We start from the raw sequence: 25,089 nt of genomic DNA, 5'->3' as shown, positions 1-25,089 counted from the left end.
CAAATAATATTTGAAACAGTAATTTTTTAGAAAACGAATCAACATATCCATGATATGCTTTCTGTCATCTATTCAATTGAAATAAAAGAGTTCGGGTGTTCTTGTACATTTTTTCTTTAACTCTTATAGTTCATGAAATGCTCTCAGTGAGCATGGTATTTAGACATCCCACATAAAAAAAAAGTTCAATGTGAAAAACCTTCGGAAAAATCTCTATAGAGATGAAGTAAAAGAAAAATTTCTCATCTTGTTGTAAATCTGTTTCAAAACGAATTAAGAAATCACGAGTTCAGTCAGTGTTACTTCCCTCGTATTTTCGAAATTTAACACTCCCTTATCCAATAGAAACTTTCAGCATTTTTCCCCAATGAAATCCAGTCGGGGAACTCAAACAATAAGTTTCACCATCCATTTTCCACTCAATTAAAAAATATGGGCGAAAAAGGAAAATTAACCGGCTTACTTCTACAGTTTGCAGCGATCGCAACCCGATTCAGACTCCCCACTTACGTAAAACTCATTACAGAAGTCAAATACTTGTTCCGAACTCCTTCAACTTTTTACAGGACCGAGAAGAAATCCTGAAGCAGCTTACTTGCGCCATCTCCAATGAGGATGACTTCGACGATAAGGTGTCCCCAAAAGTTTCCGTTTCTCCTGTTACATCAGTGACTTCGGAAGTTACCGAATCCTCTGCTGATGAATCTTCAGCTGGATCAAAGACGACAAGGTTAATTTATCTTTTTTTTGCAATACCTACATTAAAAATGTTTTATTCCTAATGATTTCTACAGTTTCGAATGTTGGTTAATTTGAACAGATCGAAAAAAGTGTATAACAGTGTGTGAAATTCAATTTAACGACCTTCTGCCGATTAATTTTTAGGCAGATCGAGTTAGAAAAGTTCAATTAATCTCTTTTGCATTAATTCCATTACAATTTCTGTTATTCATGATAATTTTCGAGTTTCAAAAGTAAGCTATTTGAAACAGAATGAAAAAAAAATCTTGGTGTTTGAAGAACGTTTTTATTTGAGTGTCTGTGGCGAATAATTCAGGAGATATAACGATTTTTGGATGGAAATCAATTTTTTCCCAAATTTCGAGTTCAAATTTCCTCAAAACCGGGAGCTCTATGAAGAATCGATGAGCGGTGCCAGAATTGACGATCTCTGATTAGCCGAATTTCGATCTCACCTGACAAATTTTTTGTCCAAAAATTTAGAAAATTTTTTGAAAAATAGAAGTTCCTTCATGGGAATATTTTATCATTTTATGAATTGATTCGACTATGAATATTACGAGAATGCTTACAGTTGGGCGATCAGTACATTATTTCATAAATTATAGGCAAAAATCTGAAATTTTCAAAGAAAAAATTGATAATTTTCCCGAGGGTGTCACTTCTTCTGGACATGGGCTACGCACTTGAACCTCACTATGTTTTGGAGCGGAACTTAAAGTTTGAAAAACGGTTTTATTTGAGGGGACTGTGACGAATAATTCAGGAGATTAACGATTTTAGGATGGAAATTCAATTTTCTCCCAAATTTCGAGTGCAAATTCCCTCAAAACTGTAAGCTTTACGAAGAATCAGTGAGCGGTGCCAAAATTGACGATCTCTGATCAGTCGAATATTTGATCTCACCTGAAAAATTTGACGAATAATTTTCGTGAAATTTTCCATACCTAACCCTTAGAAAATTGAAAAAAATAAAACTTCTTTTATGGGAATATTGTATCATTTTATTGATGGATTGGACTATGTAGATCATGAAAATGCTAGCAGTTGGGCGATTATTAGATTATTTCAGAAATTATACGTAAAAATCTGAAATTTTCGAAAAAAAAATTGAAAATATTTCCAACACTGCAACTTCTCCTGGATGTATGCTACGCCTTTGAAACCTCACTATGTTTCAGATCAGAACTTGATGTTTGAAAAACGTTTTTATTTTAGGGGTCTGTGACGAATAATTCAGGAGATATAACGATTTTAGGATGGAAATTCAATTTTTTTCCCAAATTTCGAGTTCAATTTTCTTCAGAACTGTAAGCTCTACGAAGAATCCTATAACAGTGTATAAAATTCAGTTTGACGACCTTCTGCCGATTAATCTTTAGCCATATCATGGGCGACAAGTTCGATTAATATCTTTAGTAATATCTACTTTCATTAAAAATATGTTGTTTCTGATGATTTTCGAGTGTCAAACGTAAGCTATTTTGAACAGAATGAATCAAGTCTATAACAGTGTTTAAAATTTAGTTTAATGACCTTCTACCGATGAATCTTTAGCCAGATCGAGGGCGACAAGTTCAATCAAAATTTTTTGGCAATACTTTCATTAAAAATATGTTATTTCTGATGGTTTTCGAGTGTCAAATGTAAGCTATTTTGAACAAGATGACACAAGGCTATAACAGTTTGTCAGGAACTGATAGACAATAAAAAACGATATCACTCGAGTCGCCACAGTGGTTTATTAAGTCACTGCAATTTCAGTAGGTATATAGCGCCATCTACACAAGATAACCTCACCAATAACGAATTCACATCGTCTTCTTGATTAATCAGCGAACACACCAGATAACCTAGACATTTCATCAAGGAAAAATCTCGTTCGTAAGAATATTGAGTACTTGATCGTGCACCTCCCAAAACACCGCCCCTAAGCCTAATTTACAATCTATATCTCGAGCTCCCATTCCTACAGCTTTTCTTGTCGTATCCTTTCAGGTCATGGATGTGGACCTCGAACACCGTGGATGGCTACGAGATGTCCACAAGGCACAGGCGGGAGACGGAAGATCCTTTAAGTCCTTCTGAAACCACAATTTATTACAGGAAATTGGACGTTACGGAACCGATAGCCGCAGTGCATGTCTCCACCGACTCGAGTTACGATGGCGAGGTGAGGATCCCTTTTTTCCCTTGCATGTTTTATACGACTTTCTATCTGGGCCCCTAACTTGAGGGATGAATTCCTGTATAGACTTTTAGGGGTGGGACCTATGAAATATGTGAGAGTATTTCTTGGGAGAATATTAAAAATATGATAATAATTCACAGAAAGTCGATGGAAATAAAGATCAATAAAAATGAGAAAAATCCAGGTCAGTATCTTTGAGAAGCTGGTTTGGCAATATTTGTTTGGCTAGTCTTTCTCGATCCTAGTTACGAGGTGCACCCTTTCCTCCAGGGGTTTGGTGTTTCGCCCCGAGATCGCTGGTGGACTCAACAATTAGGCTATCCAGCGATCTCGGCCTGAGACACACCCTCTCACACCATCGTGGAGAGGTGACCCTGTTGCAACGCTACGACCCCTATAAAGTCACTACAGTAAGTAAGTAAGTAGTAATTTATTTCGTGCCTTTTATACTCTACAGGTATATTACACACGTCAAAATGAAATAGAAAAAAACAAATGACAAAAAGTGATTGAAAACTACAACAACATAATTATACGACAAACATACAAAAAATATATATATACATATGTCATGTGTTAGATAAAAGTTTGAATTCACAGCTCAATAGTGGCAGAAAGAAATGATTCTATGCTATAAAAGGCTTTCTCAATCAAGAATTCTCTGGTAGTTCTCAGAAACATCTTTTCAGGTAGATTTCGAGTTGACGACGATAATTTATTGAAAAGTTTATGGCCTAAGAAAGCTGGGCCGACGTGCGACTTCTTCAGTCTCACATAATCGGATCTTATATCATTAGCTCTTCTAGTATTGTGATCATGAAAATCTATATTGCAGTTGAAGGTATTTTTGTTTACATGAACATACTTAAGGCACTCATAAATAAAAAGTGAAGGAAATGTCAGAATCCTCAAACTCCTAAAGGCTGCCTCACAATCATCCCTGTATCCAAGATTCGCCATCAGCCTCACAGCTGCTACAGTTGAATTAAATTTCACTGATTGAGTTTCGAAAAACGTGTTCAATTCATTTATTCATTAGGATCTTTTTCACTTAATTTATGAATTACATGCCGACTAATATTTGACTTAATCAGGCTTCATTCATTATCTGTGTTGCTATTTTGATGTAGCATACACGTCAAAATGACCTCATTCCTGTGGAACAGATAAGATACATAAGAACCCTGGTGTGTCAACTATATACTTTCAGACAAAACGGGAGATTTTTCAGACTTATGCCTACTCGATTTTGAGAGATCACTAGAGCTTCAGATGGCGCATACATCGTTTATTTTTCTTGCGATTTTCGACCTTTGAGTATAGATTATTGATATTTTATATTCGATGCTCGTGACAATCTACTATTCTCTGAATAGAAGAATAGCCCGTCATTATATTTCAATGATTTCATTATAAATTTGATATGAATCGAATGGTAATTTTTTGTGAAAGTTTGCAGTTTCTCAACAAATCATTATTTCATTTTCAAAAGGTGACAGACAGATAGCGAGAAGTTAAGATGCATAGAAAACCTGGTATATCTACTGATACTTAAAACTTTGAGAAAAAACACGAGATTTTTCAGATTTATACCTACTTGATTTCGAGGGGTCGCTTCTGTTTCAGATGGCGCATATATCGTTTGTATTTGACATTTCTCTCGATTCTCTCGCTCTCGCAACCTTTGAGTATAGAACAATAATATTTTATGTTCTATGCTCGTAACAATCTTCTATACCTACTCTGTCATTATATTCCATTAATTTCACTGAAAATTCGATAGGAACTGAATTGTAATTTATTCATTTATTGTAAGTTTGTAAAGTCTAAAATCAGTATTTCATTTTCAAACGGCACCAGGCAGATAGCGGAAATTCGAAAATTTCTGAAGAGCACCACCTTACAGAACTCTGGTGAAGTAGAACGCAAAAGCAACAGATGGATATCTGAAGCAAAATAGAATCAGTACACACACCAGGGATTCTTTGCATCTTACGGGAAGTCGAACAATTCTGAAGGGCGCCATCACCTTGCAGAACTCTTCTTCTTTCGGAATTCAAAAAACCTTCATCTGTTTCCCAGGAGGCTGAATAGTGGAAGAAACAAGACTAAGTCTTAAGAAAAGAGAAAGAAGAAGAAGAAGAAAAAACTTTCAAAAAGTTACCTCTAATCAGCCTTAGTTGACTTCCAAAATTGATTTTTCTCAAATATTCCATATAGAATATATTCAATTGAAACAAATTTTTTTCCCTAATTTCAAAAGCCAGTAACTTGGAAAGAAAGGAACTCAAACAGAAAGTTTGAAAGTATGAAAGACACCCTCAATATTCGTCGAATCATCATCTATTCAAATATTTTGCATCAATCAAGAAACACAGCGTATAATACTAAGTGTCCTCCTCACATAGATATCACTCACGACATCTAGATGCACTAGTCTGATCTAGAAAACTCTCCTTACCTCATATCAGTTCCATTCCAATATAAGACGAAATTACCTCACAACATCAAACCGCTGCATATTTTGTGGCGAATCCATTCTCTGGAATTGATACCAAGCTTTTCCTATTTATACAGGGACTAATTGTGACCTTGCGAATTCAAATATTAAACGATAATCCTTTCATCCTCTGAGGACGATCCCAAACTTTAGAACCGCGACGATTCGAAACTTTCATAATCAGCTTATCTTTCTGGCTGGTTATGAGAGCAAATATACTGGGGATATCGTACCCTAGGGCAACGAGAAATCGTCTCTCTCGATCTCCTTCGTTAAGAAATGGATGCTCTTGTATTCACCTGCTTGATTCAGGGGAAAACGGCTTAATGCTTTCGAAAAGGTCAATGTTCTCATCATGAAAATGGTAAAGTTTCATTATAGACGTATCATGTCTTCTTTTACTCAAATCTTCAAATTTTATCGACTTTCTTCAAGTGGAGCTGAATGAAACAAGGTGTTAAAGTAACTATATGAGCTTTGAGCATTAATAGCAATATTAACAGGACTTCTCCTCATATAAATGCTCCTATATAATTTTCAATATTATCATTAATCTTCAGGTTGCAAGCACAATTACATCAGAAGATCCATTCACGATAATCTTCAAAGAATCCAGCCAAAAGCTAAAAGCTGACAGCCAAGGAGAAAAACCATCAGTTGAATCAATATTTGAAAACACCCCAAGCACAAATGACACCAAGATATTTTTTGAAGACAGCTCCACCATGTCTCCTGAGAACATAACCATGGTTGCAGATCAGAAAATGGCAGAGGCACGAAATGATGATATAGGAGAATATCCTAGCGCCATCAGCCAGGGTCAACTTTTCAGCATAATCGAAAATGGTGAGTTACACCGAATGTTGAATTAGTAGTGCAGGGTGCAGCAAGATAATGCTTCAGAAGAGGGGGAGGTCTTATTGTATATGCTTTTGTTTTCCCTTTCTCCTTTCGGACCCTGCCATGGCGCGAATTTTTTTTCTTTCAATACCTCTTTCATTTCAATCAATAAATGTCTATATTATCTGTGGTAATTTCGATTCTTTTCCGCAGGTACAATGTTCGATATCATAGAGCTCAACGATACAGGTATTGAAGAAGCCAAATCCACGAAGGTTTCACCATCATCAAAGGAATTCTCTTTCTCCGATTCAAAAGTCACTTCGTCGTCGCCATTGACTTCCACATCAACACAAGAAAACAAGACTTATTCCACCACCGTGGCTTACTACAAAGAGGCCCCTCCAGAATCCACCAGAGTCACGAATAAATCCTCCAAAAAATTCGACAGAAAGTCAAAAATCGAGTACTACAAAAAATCCGACCCCAAAAAAATCAACTTCCAGTCTGAGAAGGAGCAGCGCAAAAAGAAAGAGGAAAAATTAGATGGTCAGAGCACGAACCATGAAGAATTCGATCAAGACTTGAACAAGGAAGTGGAAATGTTTCCGGTAATCGCATCAGGGGGTCCATTAGTCAAGCTCAACAGGACCCATCGAAAAGAATTGCCTTTAATTGATGAAAGTGAACGAGAATTCTTTGATGAAAACCCTGTTGTCGAGCTCAATCAGGACATAGACGGGAACAACAGGATGGGATACGTCGAGGAAAGTAAACACGTAGAAATACAGATGCAAAAAAAGCAAGACACGAATTCCAGCGATGTTTTCATCGTAACGACGAAGTTCCTTGACGAGAAACTCGGTCGAAAAAACTTCCATCACAATGAATCAACGACAACTTTTTCAGAACGGCATAATGAAACGTCACAGCAAGATAAAGTCCCATTGTCTGGAAGGAATAATAAATTCGAGGATGATAAATCTTCCACTGTTCCAAATGAACCCGAATCAGTTTCAAGCACATCGGCTGATGTCCTTATCGACCCTAAAATAGACCTTTTGAACAAAAACAGCTCTAGAAACAATGACAGTGAGGCTGTACAAACCGGCACGGATGTAGAAAAAGCTGAACCAGCCCAGGGCCAGGAGGAGATAATGTCGAAATCTCTTTTGGGGGAAATAGAGGCGATAACTGATGACGTGATTGAAAACAAAACCTCCGAAATGGGAAACCCCACTTCTGAACCATTAAACTCCGAGCCCTTCTCCCCCAAGCTAGCCAACAGAAGGAGGAAACTGACGAACACAAAGCGGCGTTCCTTCTATCCCTACTACTTCAGCAGGGTGTTAGGTTGAAAAGATTGTGATAGGTCTGGTTTGAATTAGGTCTGTATAGATAAGTCTATGTTCTCTCGGAAGCAGCACATGTTTATCTTAGACTCCTATTCTAATTGTTATGTTTGAAGAGTGCCGAGGTGGAAGTCTTGCGAGTTTGTTGATGATTGTTGGAGTTCTTAGAGTTCAGTTGTCTGTCAAATTAGAGTCATATAATGTTGAGATCTTACTATAGCACTAAGCGTTTTGTAGGCAACCTTGGTTAAATTATGAAATAGATGTGATGTTATTCTTATGATGCTGTTGAGGTTAAGAAGAATCTAATCTAATTATTGGTAAGAATGAATGTGAAAATGCAAAATTTTTATATGGATACCTAAATGAAATTTGGAAATTGTTTTGGAAGAGGCAGAAGACTTGAATAAAAGTTAATCAAATATCAACATTCATGTCTTCAATGAACAACAAGGTTTTATTCAAAATATACAGTCAATGAATTGAAATAAATGTAATTTGTTCATTATGGTTGAAGAAATGAGATTTTCCAATTTGCCTGTCTCTGGTAGAAAATCTCATTTCGAAAGAAGAATTAGGTTAACAAGCATCGAAATAGATCCATTACTTTCTATCGATTGAAAATGCAATTGATTATACCTTGATTCACTGCCAAACTAATCGATTAGGCCAAATTAAACAAGATATAATCAATTTTTTCTTGTATGTATGTTATCTCTGTCTTATGATAAAAGCACAAAATCTTATAAATGAAATAAACAAGCACATCAGTGAAAACATGAATACCCACTAAAGCTATTGCTTAGAATTTCATGTAATGTATTCATAAATGTGCCATCAAATTTAGTTGTAGTTTTTATGTTACAGTAGCAAGTTCATTCTGTTCTAAATAATGTGCCATCGGAGTTTTTTCCAGAAAGTGAAACAACAGATAATTAAGAAGAGTAATTAATATCTCATTAAATACTACTTGAGAAAGTTGTCTCTGAAAGCTTTATTGAATGTTAATATACATAATATGATCGCTCATTTTGCAATTAAGATCCATTGTATGGTAGGTATATTGCACGAAAAATATTTTTGTCGTGGTTACATGATCATCAATTTGTAAAATTGTTTTCATTAATTTAAGCCATCTTGTAGGAATATTATATTATTTATCTTCTCGAACTGTCCCTTCGCTTCCCGTCCTATTACTGTACTCTACTGTCAATATGACATATGCATATAGATCTGCTATGTTATGACCCGATTAAGAAATGTATTTTGCACGAAATTGTTTATTGTTCTCCGTTATAGATGAAGGAGACATATACTCCGATGTGCTAATAAAATTTTCTGATAAATTTCGTTTATTATGCATTCCTCCTCTCCTTCCTGTAAATTTCAAATACATCATTCTTAAGTAAACAATGGTGAAGTCGGATCATTAACTTTCTACAATTCATCATATTTCGATACAAAGGATAGAAGAAGAAACAATCTCAAATCGATCCATTGGCATCATGAATGTCAATATACTTAGTGAAATTAACATGGAATTTAGATCTTCATTTCGAACTCCTACAATTTTCAGTCCCCCAATCATAAATCGCAGAAAAAAAGTTCGATGAAAATTTGGGGGAAGTCCTACTTCAAATCAGTAATTTTTTCATATATTACTCAGCCTATATGGTGCCATCTGCAAAACTTTCAGACAAAACAGGAAATTTATGCCTACTTGATTTCGAGAGATCACTAAAGTTTAAGATGGCGCATACATCGTTGATATTCGACATTTCTTGTGATTCTCGACTCTCTTGACTTGAGTATAGAATATTTTATATACCATGCTCGTGACAATATTCTAAACTCTGAATAGACCAATAGTCAATTAATATTGCAATAATTTTATTATAAATTCGAATTGAACTGAATTGTAATTTCTTGTGAAAGTTTGCAGTTTTCAAATCATTATTTTTTTTTAAATGCCAACAGACATATAGAAAGAATTCGAACAATTTTGAAGAGCGCCACCTTATCTAACTCTGGTAAGGTCTGACCAAAGCAACAGGTGGACTATTTCCAAAAATCTGAAACAAAATCTAATCAGTACATTAATCATTCCCATTAACACTATAGCTAATTAAATAACTACTAATGTACCACGACCTTAGTATACTATTGATTGGCCATCATGTTAATCTTCATTTCTGTTATTTTGAGCTTTGTATAACATTTGTTGAGGTTATGTAAAGAATACAAGAATATCAAAAAAATTCTTTAATTATCCGGATGCATTATTCTCAAAAATATATACAAACCAACATCCTTTTTCTCAAAACACCAACAATTTATCTCAGTCTCATCAAAGGTAATATTCACGTATCATATGATATATTCTTATAAAAACTCCAATTGCAAATTGACTAGAAAGCTGAAAATAGCTTCGTACACAAAAACGTCAAAACTGGAAATAACATAAAGTTGGTTGATGTAAATTCTAAAAGCGGATTAATTACAAAATACGCAATGTCATGAAGTGGTAGTAAAAAAATTGGTTAAAAATATCGATTCTATTGCAGATCATTTACTCTTCAACCTCTCTGTATGCTGTTCTTCTAGTTTTTGTTTCTTTAGTCTATCCTTCAGCTGGGCTACTTTGAGTGACGTCATTAGTTCCGTTGAATGGTAAAGCCAAGCTCCCTGTAAAATGAAGATAAGAAAGGTTTATATTTCAAATTGATAGTTGAAGTCGCAGTTAGTTTGAAAAAACTTGATCTGCTTTGCCATTGTTCAATATTAATCTGATTTGGTACGGTTCAAGCCAATCATGGGGTGAAATTCCTTTGGAAAACAGCAATAGGTGATCATTTAGTATGTTTATTAGGCCAATTGAAAAGTCCCCTGTCTGATGCACAGATGGCGGTGCTAGTATTAAATTCATATGATTTAGTTAGTACCAACCTTCAAACGATACGTGTCAAAATTTGACAGCAGTTTGAGTTTGTGAGATATTCCGTTGTGAATGTAGCTATTTTTGTTATTTGAAAAAAGATGGGAAGAAAAAAATTGCGTGTGCTGATAAAATATTGCTTTTCGAACGAAAAAAAACAGTTGAAGCAAAATATTGACTTGATGAAGAGTTTCCGGAGTCTGCATTGATTGGTATGCTAAGTTCAAACGTGGTGAAATGAGCACCGAAGACGACGAACGCAGTGAACGCCGAAAAGAGGATGTCACCGACGAAATAATCCAAACAGTTCACAAAATAATTTTGAATGACCGTAGATTGAAGTTGATCGAGATAGCAGACATTGTGAAGATATAATCTGAACGTGTACATCATATCATTCACGAATATTTGTACATGTGGAAGCTGTGTGCAAAATGGGTGCCGCGCGAGCTCATAATCGATCAAAAGCAACAACGTGTTAATGATTCTGAGCAGTGTTTGAAGCTGTTTAAGTGCAATAAACTTGAATTTTTGCGTCGATATGTGACAATGGATGGAACATGGCTCCATCATTTCACTCCGGAGTCCAATCGAGAGTCAGCTGAGTGGACTGCACACAATGCACCAAATCCAAAGCGAGGAAACACACAACAATCAGCTGGCAAGGTTATGGCATCAGTATTCTGGGATGCCAAGATATAATATTCATTGATTACCTCCATAAGGGCCAGACCATTAATAGCGATTATTATTTAGCGTTATTGGATCGTTGAAAGAATGAAATCGTTAAAAAACGGCCCCATTTGACGAAAAAAAGGTGCTGTTTCATCAAGACAATGTGCCGTGTCACAAATCAATGAAAACAAAGGCAAAATTGCATGAATTGGGCTTCGAATTGCTTCTGCATCCACCGTATTCGTAAGACCTGCCCCCCAGCGACTTTTTCCTGTTCTCAGACCTCGAGAGAATGCTCGCTGGAAAGAAATTTAGCGTCAATGAAGAAGTAATCGCCGAAACTGAGGCCTATTTTGAAGCGAAAGACAAATCGTACTACAAAAATGATATCGAAAAGTTGGAAGATCGCTATAATCGCTGTATCGCCCTCGAAGGCAACTAGGTTGAATAATGAAAACGAATTTTTCCGAAAAAAAATGTGTTTTACTATGGTAGAACAGGGACTTTTCAATGGGCCTGTTAGATAAGTCGAAACTGAAACTGAAAGTACCCAGAGCGAACATGAAGTGTGTAAAACATTTAATAATAATTCAATCTTATCTATAGGTCATCTTTTTTCTTGTGGCTGAATAGTGATTCCTAATAATTAATTAAAAATGAGCTATGACCCCGGATTGACCTCGTTAGAATTGTTAATCAATGATTATGATTAATATTTATATGCGAACCAATACAATAGTCTTATCTATAAATAATCGAGCTTCAACAAATCCTGTTCACACTTCAGACGATACCCACGATCTGCAGCAAAACAAGTTCACACTTTCTGAAAGAAGAATCCCAAACGGATGAAAAAAAAAAAAGAAAAACTGACAGTGATAATCGTTGAATGTACATTTGCTCGGGTCAATGAATCTTGTGAAACGTTCAGATTCTGTTACGCACGATTATGAATTCCGATAACTGCTAATTAATATTGAATTTGTTATAATTAGAGTATTGCTTACTATCGCTGTTTCTACAAACGCTTTCATGAACATCTGTTAATAGTGCTTATCTATAATATAAGACTGCAAATTTTTAACGTATTTAATTTTTTTGAAGTTAAAACTTCGCAATTAAATTATTACATCGATTATCATCTATGCAATATAGGTTTTTGTTTTTATGATTTTATATAGTGGTAATATTCGAGAACATACCTAGTAAAACCTGCGATTTGATTGCTTTCACCGTTAAGTAATGTTTTTCACATAATTTCGAGTATTTTATCATCAATTCAGAAGCTGATAGTTCAAACATATTGTCGCTGAAAATTTCACACCATTGTTTTTTATTAATTATTATACTATCTCACAGAATATCCAAAATCATTGAAAAACTAGTCTTTATAGAATTAGCAATTTGTATATCTAAGATAAACATCACAGAGGGAATTAAATAAATCAACCCATCCCTGAATACAAAATTATCCATGGAAACTTTCATGAAAAAAGATATGGCTCTGCAACCGTAGGCTTATATTGTTTTCCATGGTCAATGACATACCTTCCTTTTCACAATAAAATGAACATGCATTGATTTCTCTTAAAATCTACACATTTTTTATAAAATCAAAATGAAACCTCTCATTGTAGAACCTTTATAAAGCATGTGGGATATTATATTGAGGTCCAAATTCTACAACTCAGAAATTGGACATTCTAAATGAATCACCCGGTATAAATATCAATAATCTACTCCGAATTTAGGCTCATAGTGCTAACTCAAATAATGCCGAAGTTATACTGTCAGCTGAGCTATCAAAACAGATAAGTGAGATCAAGTTATCAGTATGACTAGATAAGAATTTACTCTCATTTCGAATTCGGAATCATGTGAAAAGTTTGGCGTTCCACGAAAAATTAGATTCATTTTTTTAATTGCATCACTGAGAGATTATTTGAGCTACACTGCAAAACAATGGAAGTATACATTTTTGGTTGAATATTCCTATAATAATTTCAGAGTAGACCGTCTTACTTAATACTTTGTATCGAATATTTTCAGACATCATTTTGCACTTGAATTGTTAAGCAGTCTACTTATTTTGTTGGAAGACTGGTTGACCATAAACCTACCTTTCTGGTAGATGTCTATACGAGTTGACCTAATTGAAGTGTTATGTGTTATTTTAAAATTGGGAGCAGCCTTATCATTTACCTTGAATGGCATTCAAATACTGTCATGTCATTAGTGGAATTCTGAATATTAAATACTTACCACCATCATCATACAATTCAGAAGTATCGGCATAGAAAATACTATGGATATAAAGAGGCCATTGCTGTCGAAATACTGTTGCCTGGAGAAAATTCGCCAGTTTGAAGATGCTAATTTGTTGATATTTTCCGAAAAATACACTAATAACACTGGAAGAGAAAAAAATAATTAAACTAAGCTATGATACTACAGAAAAATGAAGTTCTGATGATAGGATTTTCCATTTAAATTTCAACCTATTTATTTTGATCTGTTATTAAGGATATATTTTTTTCCGATTGACAGCAAATACCAATTTTGCACAAACACATCAATCAGCTTAGTATTACATTTCCTGCCTAGACAGCAAAATGATTAATCTCAATGGGAATACGAGCAACACATTCGACATTTTTTGACATATCAATAATTGTCACCTCCCTTATTTATGGAGGAGTAAATACTTCTCGCTAGTAAAGTGGCTATCACTGTCCATAATATAAATATATATACATAGATAGCATAGCAAGGAGTAAATGATTGAATTTGGAGAAAAAAATCGTGAAGGTTTTCTCATGTGAAAATTTTTGTTACTTAAATATTGTAGTCGTTTTTTGCAAGTTTTTTAAACCAGCTGTTCGAAGAGATCTAAAGTCGATGTTTAGTTTTTGTCAAAATGCCTAGAGTACGTGTACGCGGAATTTATCGCCAGCTAAGTAAATTTGAAAGAGGTCGAATTATTGGTCTAAGGGAGGCGGGGTTGTCGTTTCGAAAAATCGCTAACCGTACGAACAGAAATCCAACTACTAATATGAAATATTGTCGAGCGTGATTTGATAATGCCCAAAATCGAAAAAGAGTAGGCACAAGATCGACGTCTAAGACTTATGGCCATTAGAGACCGATTTGCGACAACTCGATCTTTGGCTGATGAGTGGTTAGGAGAACAAGACCATCCTGTAACTACCCGAACGGTTTACTGCCGGATAAGGTCTTTTGGACTGCATCATTATCGATCCCATCTTGTGTTATCTCTGGCGGTTGAGCATTGCCGGCAAAGATTACAGTGGTGCGAAGAACGTCAACATTGGAATATGGAATGGCATCAGGATGTCTTTTCTGATGAATCTCGATTCTCCTTGGGTGCACATGATGGCCAAAGAAGGGTTAGACGACGTCAGGGAGAAAGTCGTGAACCTCAGTTTAATGTTGAGCGTTATGTACACAGGACAGTAGGCGTTATGGTATGGGGTGCTATTGCACATGCAAGTAGGTCACTTGTAGTCTTTATTCGAGGTAACATGACAGCGCTGCGTTACCTTCAGGAAATAGTGGAGCCATATGTTCTCCCTTACCTTAACCAGCACGAGAATTCAAAATTTCAGCAAGATAATGACTGGCCTCATGTTGCCAGAGTTAGTTTAAACTTTTTCGAAGCGACCCATGTGAATCTTTTGCCATGGCAGCCTAGATCCCCCGATATTTGGCCCATAGAGCACGTTTGGGACATCATGGGTAGAAGGCTTGGAAATTTTCTCCAGCCCTGACGGACTTTGGTGGCTCTGAGACATGAAGTACAGGTAGCTTGGGATAGTATCCCTCAAGAAGAAATAGACCATCTTATTGCATCAATGCCGAGACGTGTTGGGGAGTGTATAGATAATCGCGGTACACAAAAACATTGTTGACACATTATTCTTCCAATTGCAATCATTACACTATCTATGTTTTACAAAAAAAAAATAATAAAATTTAAACAGTTCCTTCTGGGTGTCTCTTCGTCAGTTACTATATATCCGATATTTTTCCACAAAACTGTCAAAAATTTCATAAGTTGTTTAACTAAATTATTATGGACATATAAATTTCCATAGAAACCAACTATTCCAATTCAATTTCTATCAAATTTCGAGAGTTATCGTCTTTACGGACGGATGGGCTGACAAAATTAAATTCGTGGGAAAAATCGTCACTAACGAGTCGAAAATTTTCGTTGCCATCCCAAGCTCAAAAATCGAAAATAACAGACATTGTGACCAAATGTTCGAGTGATGTGTTCGGGGAACGACCTTGATGGTAAAAAACTTTATCGCACCAAATAAAATTTTAACTAATTTCGAGGTGGAAATGTGTATTTCTGAATAATTCCTTGTTGAATTACAAACATGACTGAATCAAGGATATCCACATTTTTAGTTGGATAGGAAAATCATGTTTTTCCTAACACTAACGACGTGAATTATTTATGAATTGTGATGAGAAAAACGAATGGGTTCCGAACATGTCTTTATTCCGGAATAACAATAATTTGACCCTTGGACGTCGGATCGAAAACATTTTCCACAAAAGTTGTTCCCAACACAGCATAAATTAAATTGGAGTAATTTCATGTAAATGTGAATTCAATAGACACAGTCATGATTATTTATAGACTCCACGGTGCAGGCAGATACCAATACAATGTTTCTTCAGACAAACTTCAAAAATAGTGAAATTCGAGATGTTCATCGAAACCACTTTTCAATATCACGCCAGTGATTTGTTCATTTGAGATTATCATTCGAAGAATAATTCTAGATCTATAATGGAATGCGTGTTAAATGCAATATTTTAAGTTTTAAGTCGGTTAGTTTGTAATACTGATCACTGAAGGTGGAATTCTAAAAATAGACCGCTTCAATTCAAACAGACATGGTATTAGAAGAATACAGTCAAAGAAACAGTCAGTTAAATTTTGAAAGAATGCAATATCAGTAGATTCGCTGGAGAAATATTGACAGTTTAGACGAGTTTATTCTGATCGTAGCAGTTCCTGCATTGTTGACATAAGGGAAGCCAATGCCTTGCGATTTGACTTTTAACTGAGAGTTTATGACCACTATATCACGAACTAAGAATTTCCAGCAGAAATAACATCTGCACCAGATGTGCTGTTCCATACCTACTTTGCGAATATCTACATAGGCGTACAACTTAGCTTCCGTCGTTTTTTTTTCGAAATTCGAAGATTAATTGTAGAAAACTCGATATACATTTATGATTCAAAGTATTGTCCATCGCTAGCCACTACTTTCTCCCATCTTTCGGGCAACGTACGAATCCCGCGTCGAAAAAACTGGTCAAATTTTGACGCGATCCACGAATCGATCCAATTTTTTACTTCTTCATAAGACCGGAAGTGCTGGTCAGCCAGGCCGTGTGCCATTGATCCAAACAAGTGTTAGTCCGAAGACATAATATCCAATATTATGGTGACAATATATCCGATCAGAGTTCGTGTTGATCATACCTCAGAAAATACAAGCATAATATCGGAAGAAAAATAACACCAAATATTGCCGTAACAACAGATCCATTTAGCCAGAAATTCATCTCGAATGTTCAATTCGTATATATAAACTAAGCGACAACAATGACATCATAATGAATCAGATCTCATATATGTTCACATAAACAGTTCTGTATAGTTTCTGAAGTGACAAAAACTGCATGAATGACGAACGCTCAGGAGCTTCAGATGCTCTAACCTCTAATTATATTAAAGGGAACTAAATCTTCTCCGCAAATTCAATAAAAAATTAATGAAAAAATCTTACAGACATGATTCGAACCCTGATTGAATTCATCTTCATTGCAAAGAAAGAGAAATATCTAAAAAAAATACAAAGGTACTCAACTGCTTGGCAGGTCTATAACTACCGTGGGTAGGGAAGAACAATATATTGATTAAATTTACAAATCAATATTATAGATAGACGAAATAATCTGCATTTTGTAGCAGACAGATAAAACTAATTACATTTTGCTTTCTGTTACAAAAGGGCGATTATTTCATTGATCAATAATATTAATTTGTAAGTTTAATCAATATATTGTTCTTTTTTTATTGACTCCGTTTATTAGTTGTTTTTCTCCCAGTGTTATTGATCCTAACACTTCTTCACCGTACTGATGATGGCCGAAAGCCCGAAACACATGCCTACGTTTAGCACTTTTCCTTTAGGGATGTCCGTTCTTCTTTTCTTTTATTGTACTTTCCTACCCTCGTTGGTTGGATTCCCCATTATAGACCAGCCAAGCAGTTGTGTACCTTTGTATTTGATTTGGATATTTCTTTTTCTTTGCATTTTCTTCAAGATGACCATCAGGGTTCGAAACATTTCTGTAAGTTTTTTCAATAAAATTTCATCAAATTCGTGGAGGAAACTTAGTGTCCATAGTTCTCTTCGATATCTACTATTCCACTTTGAGTTTGGACTTCTTTCTTCAATTCGATAATATTATTTCACAAATAATCATCACCTTAAAAAAAAGAACCTTTGTGCAAAATAGCCAAGTTTTTTCTCATTCAAAACACGTTTTTCTTTTAAACAATATTATTGTTCCCGATTATAATACCTGTTCAATGGAATAAAAAAATACGTTCGGAAACTGTAATCGATAACGAACCACAACAAGGAAATAACATTATTCCAGATACACAATTCCTTTAAAATTCAACAGGAACAGTCATTGCCTGTTACGTTCAAGTTGAAAATCGAAATTTAATGTTCCGTGAGCACCTTATGATTATGATTTCATTGAGATCGGATAGAGTTGTCATTTTATCTCACTCACATAAAACGAAAAACAGTAGGGCTTGGAACGTCCCATGTCGTCTCGTCCGTATGGCCGTTAGGAATATAGCTAGGTGGAAAAATACTAAGCCTATGATCCAGGGATCCCTCCATTCGATCTGAAAAAAAAAATTTTTTTTTAATTCATAATTCCTTAAAAAATCGGTTTTGTTTTAAAGTGTGATTATTCAAGTGAATATAGGATAAAGAAACCTAGAAACGAATTTTGAAGAATGAGGGGTGATGAATTCCGAAGAGAACAATAAATATCACTTGATATCAGTGGACATTTGCATTTTTGAGTGAATTTACGTAATTTTCATTTGAAATCTCAAAATTATAATTTTCACGTTCTTTCTAATGCAGAACAAGATTTGTGGAACAATTGTCTTCCACCCCGGTTTATAATTGTTAGCCAACATAATTTCTGTTCAAACTCAGGTCTTTTTTTTGTATAAAAACTGGAATTTTATTCCCAACGCCTCTATTATGATTTCTCCAATTTCCTACTGTTGTCTAATTGGGAGATTTTTCTCTCTTCTGCAAGACACTTTTTTCTTTTATTTGATTCATTGAAAGAGGTATCTCCTCTTATTTGTCTTTCTTATTTTGATTTGTATGATCTTTCTTAATTCCCTATTTTCATGCTCCTTCAGCGTTTCTATTGTCTTCTTTCTTTGTTTCTCTTCAGCTTGTTTTCTGAGGAAAGTTTAATTTTTAGGTTGAGCAGCGGGTAGAGTCTTCCGTGCAAATGCCTTTCTTCTACCTGTTTGCTGAAGTTCATTCTTCGATCAATTTGTGATTACGAATCTTAATTTGTAGCAACAATTTTTTTATAAACTCAACTTTCTGGAGTCGCCAATCATATCAAAAATCACCAAGATCTGTGGAGAGTTTAGATCTATATAAAATTTCTCCTAATTTTCAAAAACGAGAGTCATTTCCCAAATCAAACAGACATCAGATCTTCACCTGAACTTTGTTATTCCGGTCACCAAACACCCTGTAGAATCAGTTCAAAAATCGTTATCGCGATCAATTTTCCATTTTCCCTACAGTCAACTTCAGGAAAACAGTCTGCGGTTGAAAAGCCTTATTGAAAACAAGCATGACACAAATTTTTCATCGGGAATTTTCAAATGGAAATTGTAATCATTCGAATGTTGCCGTAGCTCGTAATATCCATGTTTTTTATCATATTTAACCTTCATCGGTAAACAAACGATAATAATTATCAGTGAGATCCTACAAATCAGTTTTGAATTCGGTAATTATACCTACGATCCCATGACCGGCAGTTTTTCTCATAGAAATTACACTGAAAATTTGAACAATGATGTAACATAATCATATCCTATTTCATATAAGAGGCTAGGGGCAGTCGGAATTTTCAAAAAATATTTTTTTTGCATATTCTCGAATTATAATATTTTGACATTTTCCCTGAACATCTCAAGAGTATCTATCAGACGAATATTTTCGAGGAAAGCACTGAATTGTGCCAATTGCGCCTGTGGAAGACCATAAAAAATATACAGGGTGTTTCATTGATAGATGTATACACGGTAACCCGAGATAAAGCTACCCTAGATGAGTCGAAAAAACCTATATATGTAAGTCCCCCAAATGATTTTCATTCGAATGTTTCGATTATTATATTGTAAAGAGTATCAAATGTCATTGACACTGCTTTTCGAATTTTTCTAATGGACTTTTCGATATACAATAGCAAAATGTAAATTCAGAGGGTTAAACAACTCCAGAGGTTTATTAACTATGATAAAATCCAATAGCCAACAACTCTTTTCTATGCAAATTTTTGTTTCATCTTTGACCTTCAGCGCCACTTCCCATCAACAACAATATTGCTGCTATTACATTAAATCGAATATACAAGCAATTCGAATAACTGCCACGATTATGTGCATTTTATAACTGTCATATAACGATTATTATACCTATGTACAAATATTTGGCCAATCTACACAGAAAGTTGTACCTTAAGCATATTTTTCCAATGAAATATTAGAATGGAGCGCTTCACAATGTTGCTTAGCGGTTTAATATTGCTAATGGCTAAACAAACAATAAACACTTTGTTATTGGAAATCCGATAATCGAATCAAAACGCTTAGATGTTATAATTTTTCCTCGTACGTTTTTTCTGAATATCAGAAGTGAATATGTTGGGCATGCTTCTAATGAATTGAAAAAGTATCAGGCCAATTGAAAAGTCACCGGTCTGATGCACAGATGGCGGTATTAAATTCATATGATTTTTAGTTAGTACCAACCTTCAAACGATACGTGTCAAAATTTGACAACATTAGTTTGTGAGATATTGCGTTGTGAGTGTAGCTACTTTTGTTATTAGAAAAAAGATGGAAAAAAAGAATTTTCTGTGCTGATAAAATATTGCTTTTTGAAGGGAAAAAATACAGTTGAAGCAAAATCTCGGCTTGATGAAGAGTTTCCGGGGTCTGCACCAGGAAAATCAACCATCATTGATTGGTTTGCTAAGTTTAAACGTGGTGAAATGAGCACCGAAGACGGCGAACGCAGTGGACGCACAAAAGAGGCTATTACCGACGAAAAAATAAAAAAATTTCACAAAATAATTTCGAATGACCGTAAAGTGAAGTTGATCGAGATAGCAGACATTGTCAAGATATCATTTGAACGTGTATATCATATCATTCACGAATATTTGCACATGAGAAAGCTGTGTGCAAAATAGGTGCCGCGCGAGCTCACAATCGATCAAAAGCAACGTGTTAATGATTCTGAGCACTGTTTGAAGCTGTTTAAGTACAATAAACCTGAATTTTTTCGACGATGTGTGACAATGGATGAAACATGGCTCCATAATTTCCCTGCGGAGTCCAATCGACAGTCAGCTGAGTGGACTGCACACGATGAACCGAATCCAAAGCGAAGAAAAACACAATAGTCATCTAGCAAGGTTATGAGTATTCTGGGATGCGTAAAGTTTAATATTCATTGATTACCTCCAAAAGGGCCAGAACATCAACAGCGATTATTATATAGCGTTATTGGATCATTCAAAGGATGAAATGGTTAAAAAACGGCTGTTTCATCAAAACAATGTGCCGTGACACAAATCAATGAAAACAATGGCAAAATTGCATGAATTGGGCTTAGAATTGCTTCTGCATTCACCGTATTCGCCAGATCTGGCCTCCAGCGACTTTTTACTGTTCTCAGATCTCAAAAGAATGTTCGCTGAAAAGAAATTTAGCGCCAATGAAGAAGTAATCGCCGAATCTGAGGCCTATTTTGAAGCGAAAAAAAATTCGTACTACAAAAATGGTATCGAAAAGTTGGAAGATCGCTATAATCGCTGTATCGACCTCGAAGGAAACTATGTTGAATAATAAAATCGAATTTTGCCAAAAAGAATGTGTTTTACTATAGTAGACCGGGGACTTTTCAATTGGCCTGTTATCTGTAAAGGTGTCTAGTAACAGTTAATTTAGAACTGACGATTTGATCTGATGATGAACACATAATACGATTACATCGAGCAAATTGCCCTGAAACATGAGAATAGATGGTAGAAGGCTTGAATTCTCAGCTATCGTGAATTTCACTACAAATATTCGGTTAAGATCTTTAGATCGTCAAGAATGCAATTCTGAAAATGTCTATAAATAAAAAATGCTGCTGCAATTCTATTAAAACGGGTTTGCTCAATCGGAATGATATAATTTCAAATGGTTATAATGGAAAAACTGTGTATTATTTTTTGACATTTCCTATGTCATTTGTCTTCAGGTAGGTTATGTCATTTAACATAAGAAAGATATAACTAATTCACGCTTCAACAACGTTTAGAAATTGTTAAATTGTTTCATAATGCATCAACAGTGCACATTGTAGATATTGGGAGAAAATTAGGTGATGAAGCTTATTTTTGGTGGAAAGATTATGTAAACAAACAGAATTGCAGAATTTGGAGTGATGAAAATAAACACGAAACTATTGAGATACTATTACATATAGATGAAGTACATGTATGGTGTAGCTATGCTTCCGGTATTGGTCCATTTTTCCTTGAAGAAAATGGTTGAAGAGTAAGCAATGGAGAAGGATACAGAACAATTTTAAATGATTTTTCATGCTGTTGAAAACTAAATTTGATATAAATACACGAATTAATGCTGATAATCTGAGCAACTGGGCAAATCTAAATCAGCATTGTACTATTAATGACATACAGTCAAATTCATGTGAAAAAGTTATTAAAAATTGGGTTTACAGATGACAGAATGCGATGCATACGGAGAGGTCCTAGAGGTCATTTGAATGATGTTTTTTCCATACATAATGATGACATAATGTAACCTTTCAAATAAAAAAAATGTATCTCACGGAATAATTTATGTTTTTCTCACTTTAGAATTGTACCATCACTATTGGAAACCTTTGAAAAAAGATATTGAAAGAAAGAAAAACGTGTTTGGGTAAAAGATTGGGTTGCTCTAACGAGATTCAATTTGGCAAAGAATTCAATCAATCTCTATTTTTAATCATCTTCTATTTGTAACTACCTATTTTTGATCTTCCATATGCACGGTAAATTATCACATATTTCAATAAATTTCAATACAAAGTCAATTTGAGTTGATGAATGGCTCATTTTTAAAAGATTGATTCAGAACGTCTAGGAAGTCAAAAACCTCAATTGGATCAGACTATCACCAGTGTCTAGCGAACATTCGATCCAAACTGAAGATCTCGAACTGACGATCGCCGCAGGAAAACTGACTATCTGAAAATCGACAGTTCTGATAGATAGGCCGTACGTGAAAAGGTACTTTAAGTATTGAGTACAATATCTACGGTTTTATATGTAGATTCAGTACTATTCCAGACTTGGTCAATAAATGTTGAATCTGGATATCTCGGAGGTAAGATTTCGTTCAAGGTAACGACCATGACATGGACAATATTACTTTGAAGAAGTCTATGCACCACTATCTAAAAAGAGTACTGAATCAATGACATTAGATTCCTTTTTTTGAGGAGCGAGAGCAACTGTTCAGGGAATCAGTGGCGTACCCAGACATAAACCTTGGGAGGGATAAAGAAAAAAAATTTCAATTTTTCCTTTTTTTGAAGAAGTTTTCCAAAAAATTTTGCTTACTCATAATAAGATTGTGATATATAAGGTTGTTACATATAATGGATATTCCTTCTGGGGGGGATATATCCCCCCTTATCCCCCCCCTTGGGTACGCCACTGCAACGAATTGTCATTTTGTCTTCACCTTTGATTTGATTTCCCATCTATATCAAACCTGCTCTTGTGGTGTAATGATAATGAATACTTAAAACAATGCAGTTCGTGGAAAGGTATTCTGTACAAAAAACGATAGTTTCGGCTAATGTGATTATTTCACAAATAAATGAGATAACAAATAAAACAACGTAGCGATATCGAAAAAAAAAGGAACATGTATTTATCATCTCGTCATCTGAAATATGTCTACAGAAACTGGTTCCATATATTGCATTGCTAGTTCTTATTTTCATACCCAACTATGTGAAGAAATGTATGAGTCTCAAATAAGCATATTAATTAATAGGACACATAATAAGATACTGCACTCCTATATTGATAGTGCACCTATCTCACTTCTTATTCAGTATAGTATTTTTTATATTCCTTCTTATGCTCGTTATAGGATTTTACATAATTGAAATTCCACTATAAAATTTTACAACTTTGATTCACAACGAATTTTTATCTATTCACTAAAAATGTGGAAAATGAAAATCGAAAGATACAAAAAAAATCAAATTTCACATAGGTGTGATGTTCAGAAGGAAATTTAATTGTGTCATATTTTTCACACATTCAACGAATCAACCATAAATGAAACACTATAAGTTATAGGTATATTCGTTCAGTTCAGATGATATCTTATACCTATACAAAATAAAGGAGTGTTGATTTATTCTCAAGAACATCAGGTTTTCTGGTTTGTATCAGCTAGAAATGGTTTCAGCTGTTTTAAAAAGACCTTGTGTGAACTGAACATGATATACAAACTTGAATTCGTCCAGAGAACGTAATAATCTCGGTAATAATATATGGTCTTCAATGTTTTTCAATCCTATTCCTATAAGCCTCTATAAGACCTCTCAGGAATCTCTTAAAAACCTATTCATCTATACCTAAGATTATTATCGTTATTTGCTAACGTGTTTTGAATCTCTTCTAATAATAGATGTGACTGAAAGAAGTTTATATATCATGAAAAATCGGTGTTAGCTCAAATTCTTCAGTTCGAAGTCGTCAAATCTTAGGAATGCAATCAAATACAAATTCAATATTTCAGTATTTTTTGTGGCAATTTTAATTGAGGATTCAAACTGATTTTCAAGCAAAACATTCAAAATAACTTGAAGAAAACATCGTTTGTTTAGTGTTATTTGCACAAGAAATGATATCAACTCACACTATATAAGAAGCTCAACAATCCATCAATCTGATTAGATTGTAAAAATTCAGCAAAGTCCATGTCTTTCATTTTGTGATCAATTCAACACCGACCTTCACCATAAAATGTTGAAATTCACTGGATCTGTTTATCTACACTACATTTGACAACGACTTGACGACCGAGTGATAATTTGTTTATGAGTTTATAATAACCAAACAAATATGGCAGATCTTTTCTAGAGACATCTAACAGAAAAAGCAGGAACTTTGACTAGAAGCGACATCTCTTAGCCATTTCTGTAACTATCCTGTGATGTAAGAAGATTGCTGTAAGCTCCTACTTCGACAGAGACATCTAGAAACGAGGGCTTGAATGTCGGGCATACAGCGACATCTGCTGAATTTATATCATCATAGTAGAAGGTTCCTTCTTCGCTTGCTTTGTCAAAAAGGTTCCTGTAAACTGAAGTTCGCAAAGAGAGACATCTAGAAGTGAAGGAAGAAAGTGTACAGTGATATCTTCGATATC

General features: G+C 34.8%; 2 protein-coding genes across 2 annotated transcripts in view; one reads left to right on the top strand and one right to left on the bottom strand.

The window, feature by feature from the left end:
* Positions 1–8,970, top strand: part of LOC123677607 (biorientation of chromosomes in cell division protein 1-like 1) — a 198,353-nt gene extending 189,383 nt beyond the window's left edge. The window contains exons 6-9 of the mRNA XM_045614240.1: positions 567–730; positions 2,740–2,914; positions 5,993–6,278; positions 6,486–8,970. Of these exons, the coding sequence (XP_045470196.1) occupies positions 567–730; positions 2,740–2,914; positions 5,993–6,278; positions 6,486–7,630 (1,770 nt within the window). The 3' untranslated portion in view covers positions 7,631–8,970. The remainder of the gene's footprint in view (positions 1–566; positions 731–2,739; positions 2,915–5,992; positions 6,279–6,485) is intronic.
* Positions 8,971–9,873: 903 nt separating this feature from the next.
* LOC123677606 (transmembrane protein 18) lies at positions 9,874–24,764 on the bottom strand. Its single transcript, XM_045614239.1, has 4 exons — positions 24,577–24,764; positions 18,093–18,210; positions 13,497–13,645; positions 9,874–10,309 (listed from the first exon to the last, which is right to left on the bottom strand). The coding sequence occupies exons 1-4, from the start codon at positions 24,646–24,648 to the stop codon at positions 10,190–10,192; spliced, it is 459 nt and encodes a 152-aa protein (XP_045470195.1). The 5' UTR covers positions 24,649–24,764; the 3' UTR covers positions 9,874–10,189.
* Positions 24,765–25,089: the final 325 nt, after the last annotated feature.

Source organism: Harmonia axyridis, chromosome 4 (genome assembly GCF_914767665.1).
Source record: "Harmonia axyridis chromosome 4, icHarAxyr1.1, whole genome shotgun sequence".
In the NCBI taxonomy this organism is placed as follows: Eukaryota; Metazoa; Arthropoda; class Insecta; order Coleoptera; family Coccinellidae; genus Harmonia; species Harmonia axyridis.
Note: the sequence above shows the minus strand (reverse complement) of the source record. Positions and strands in the feature narration are given on the sequence as shown.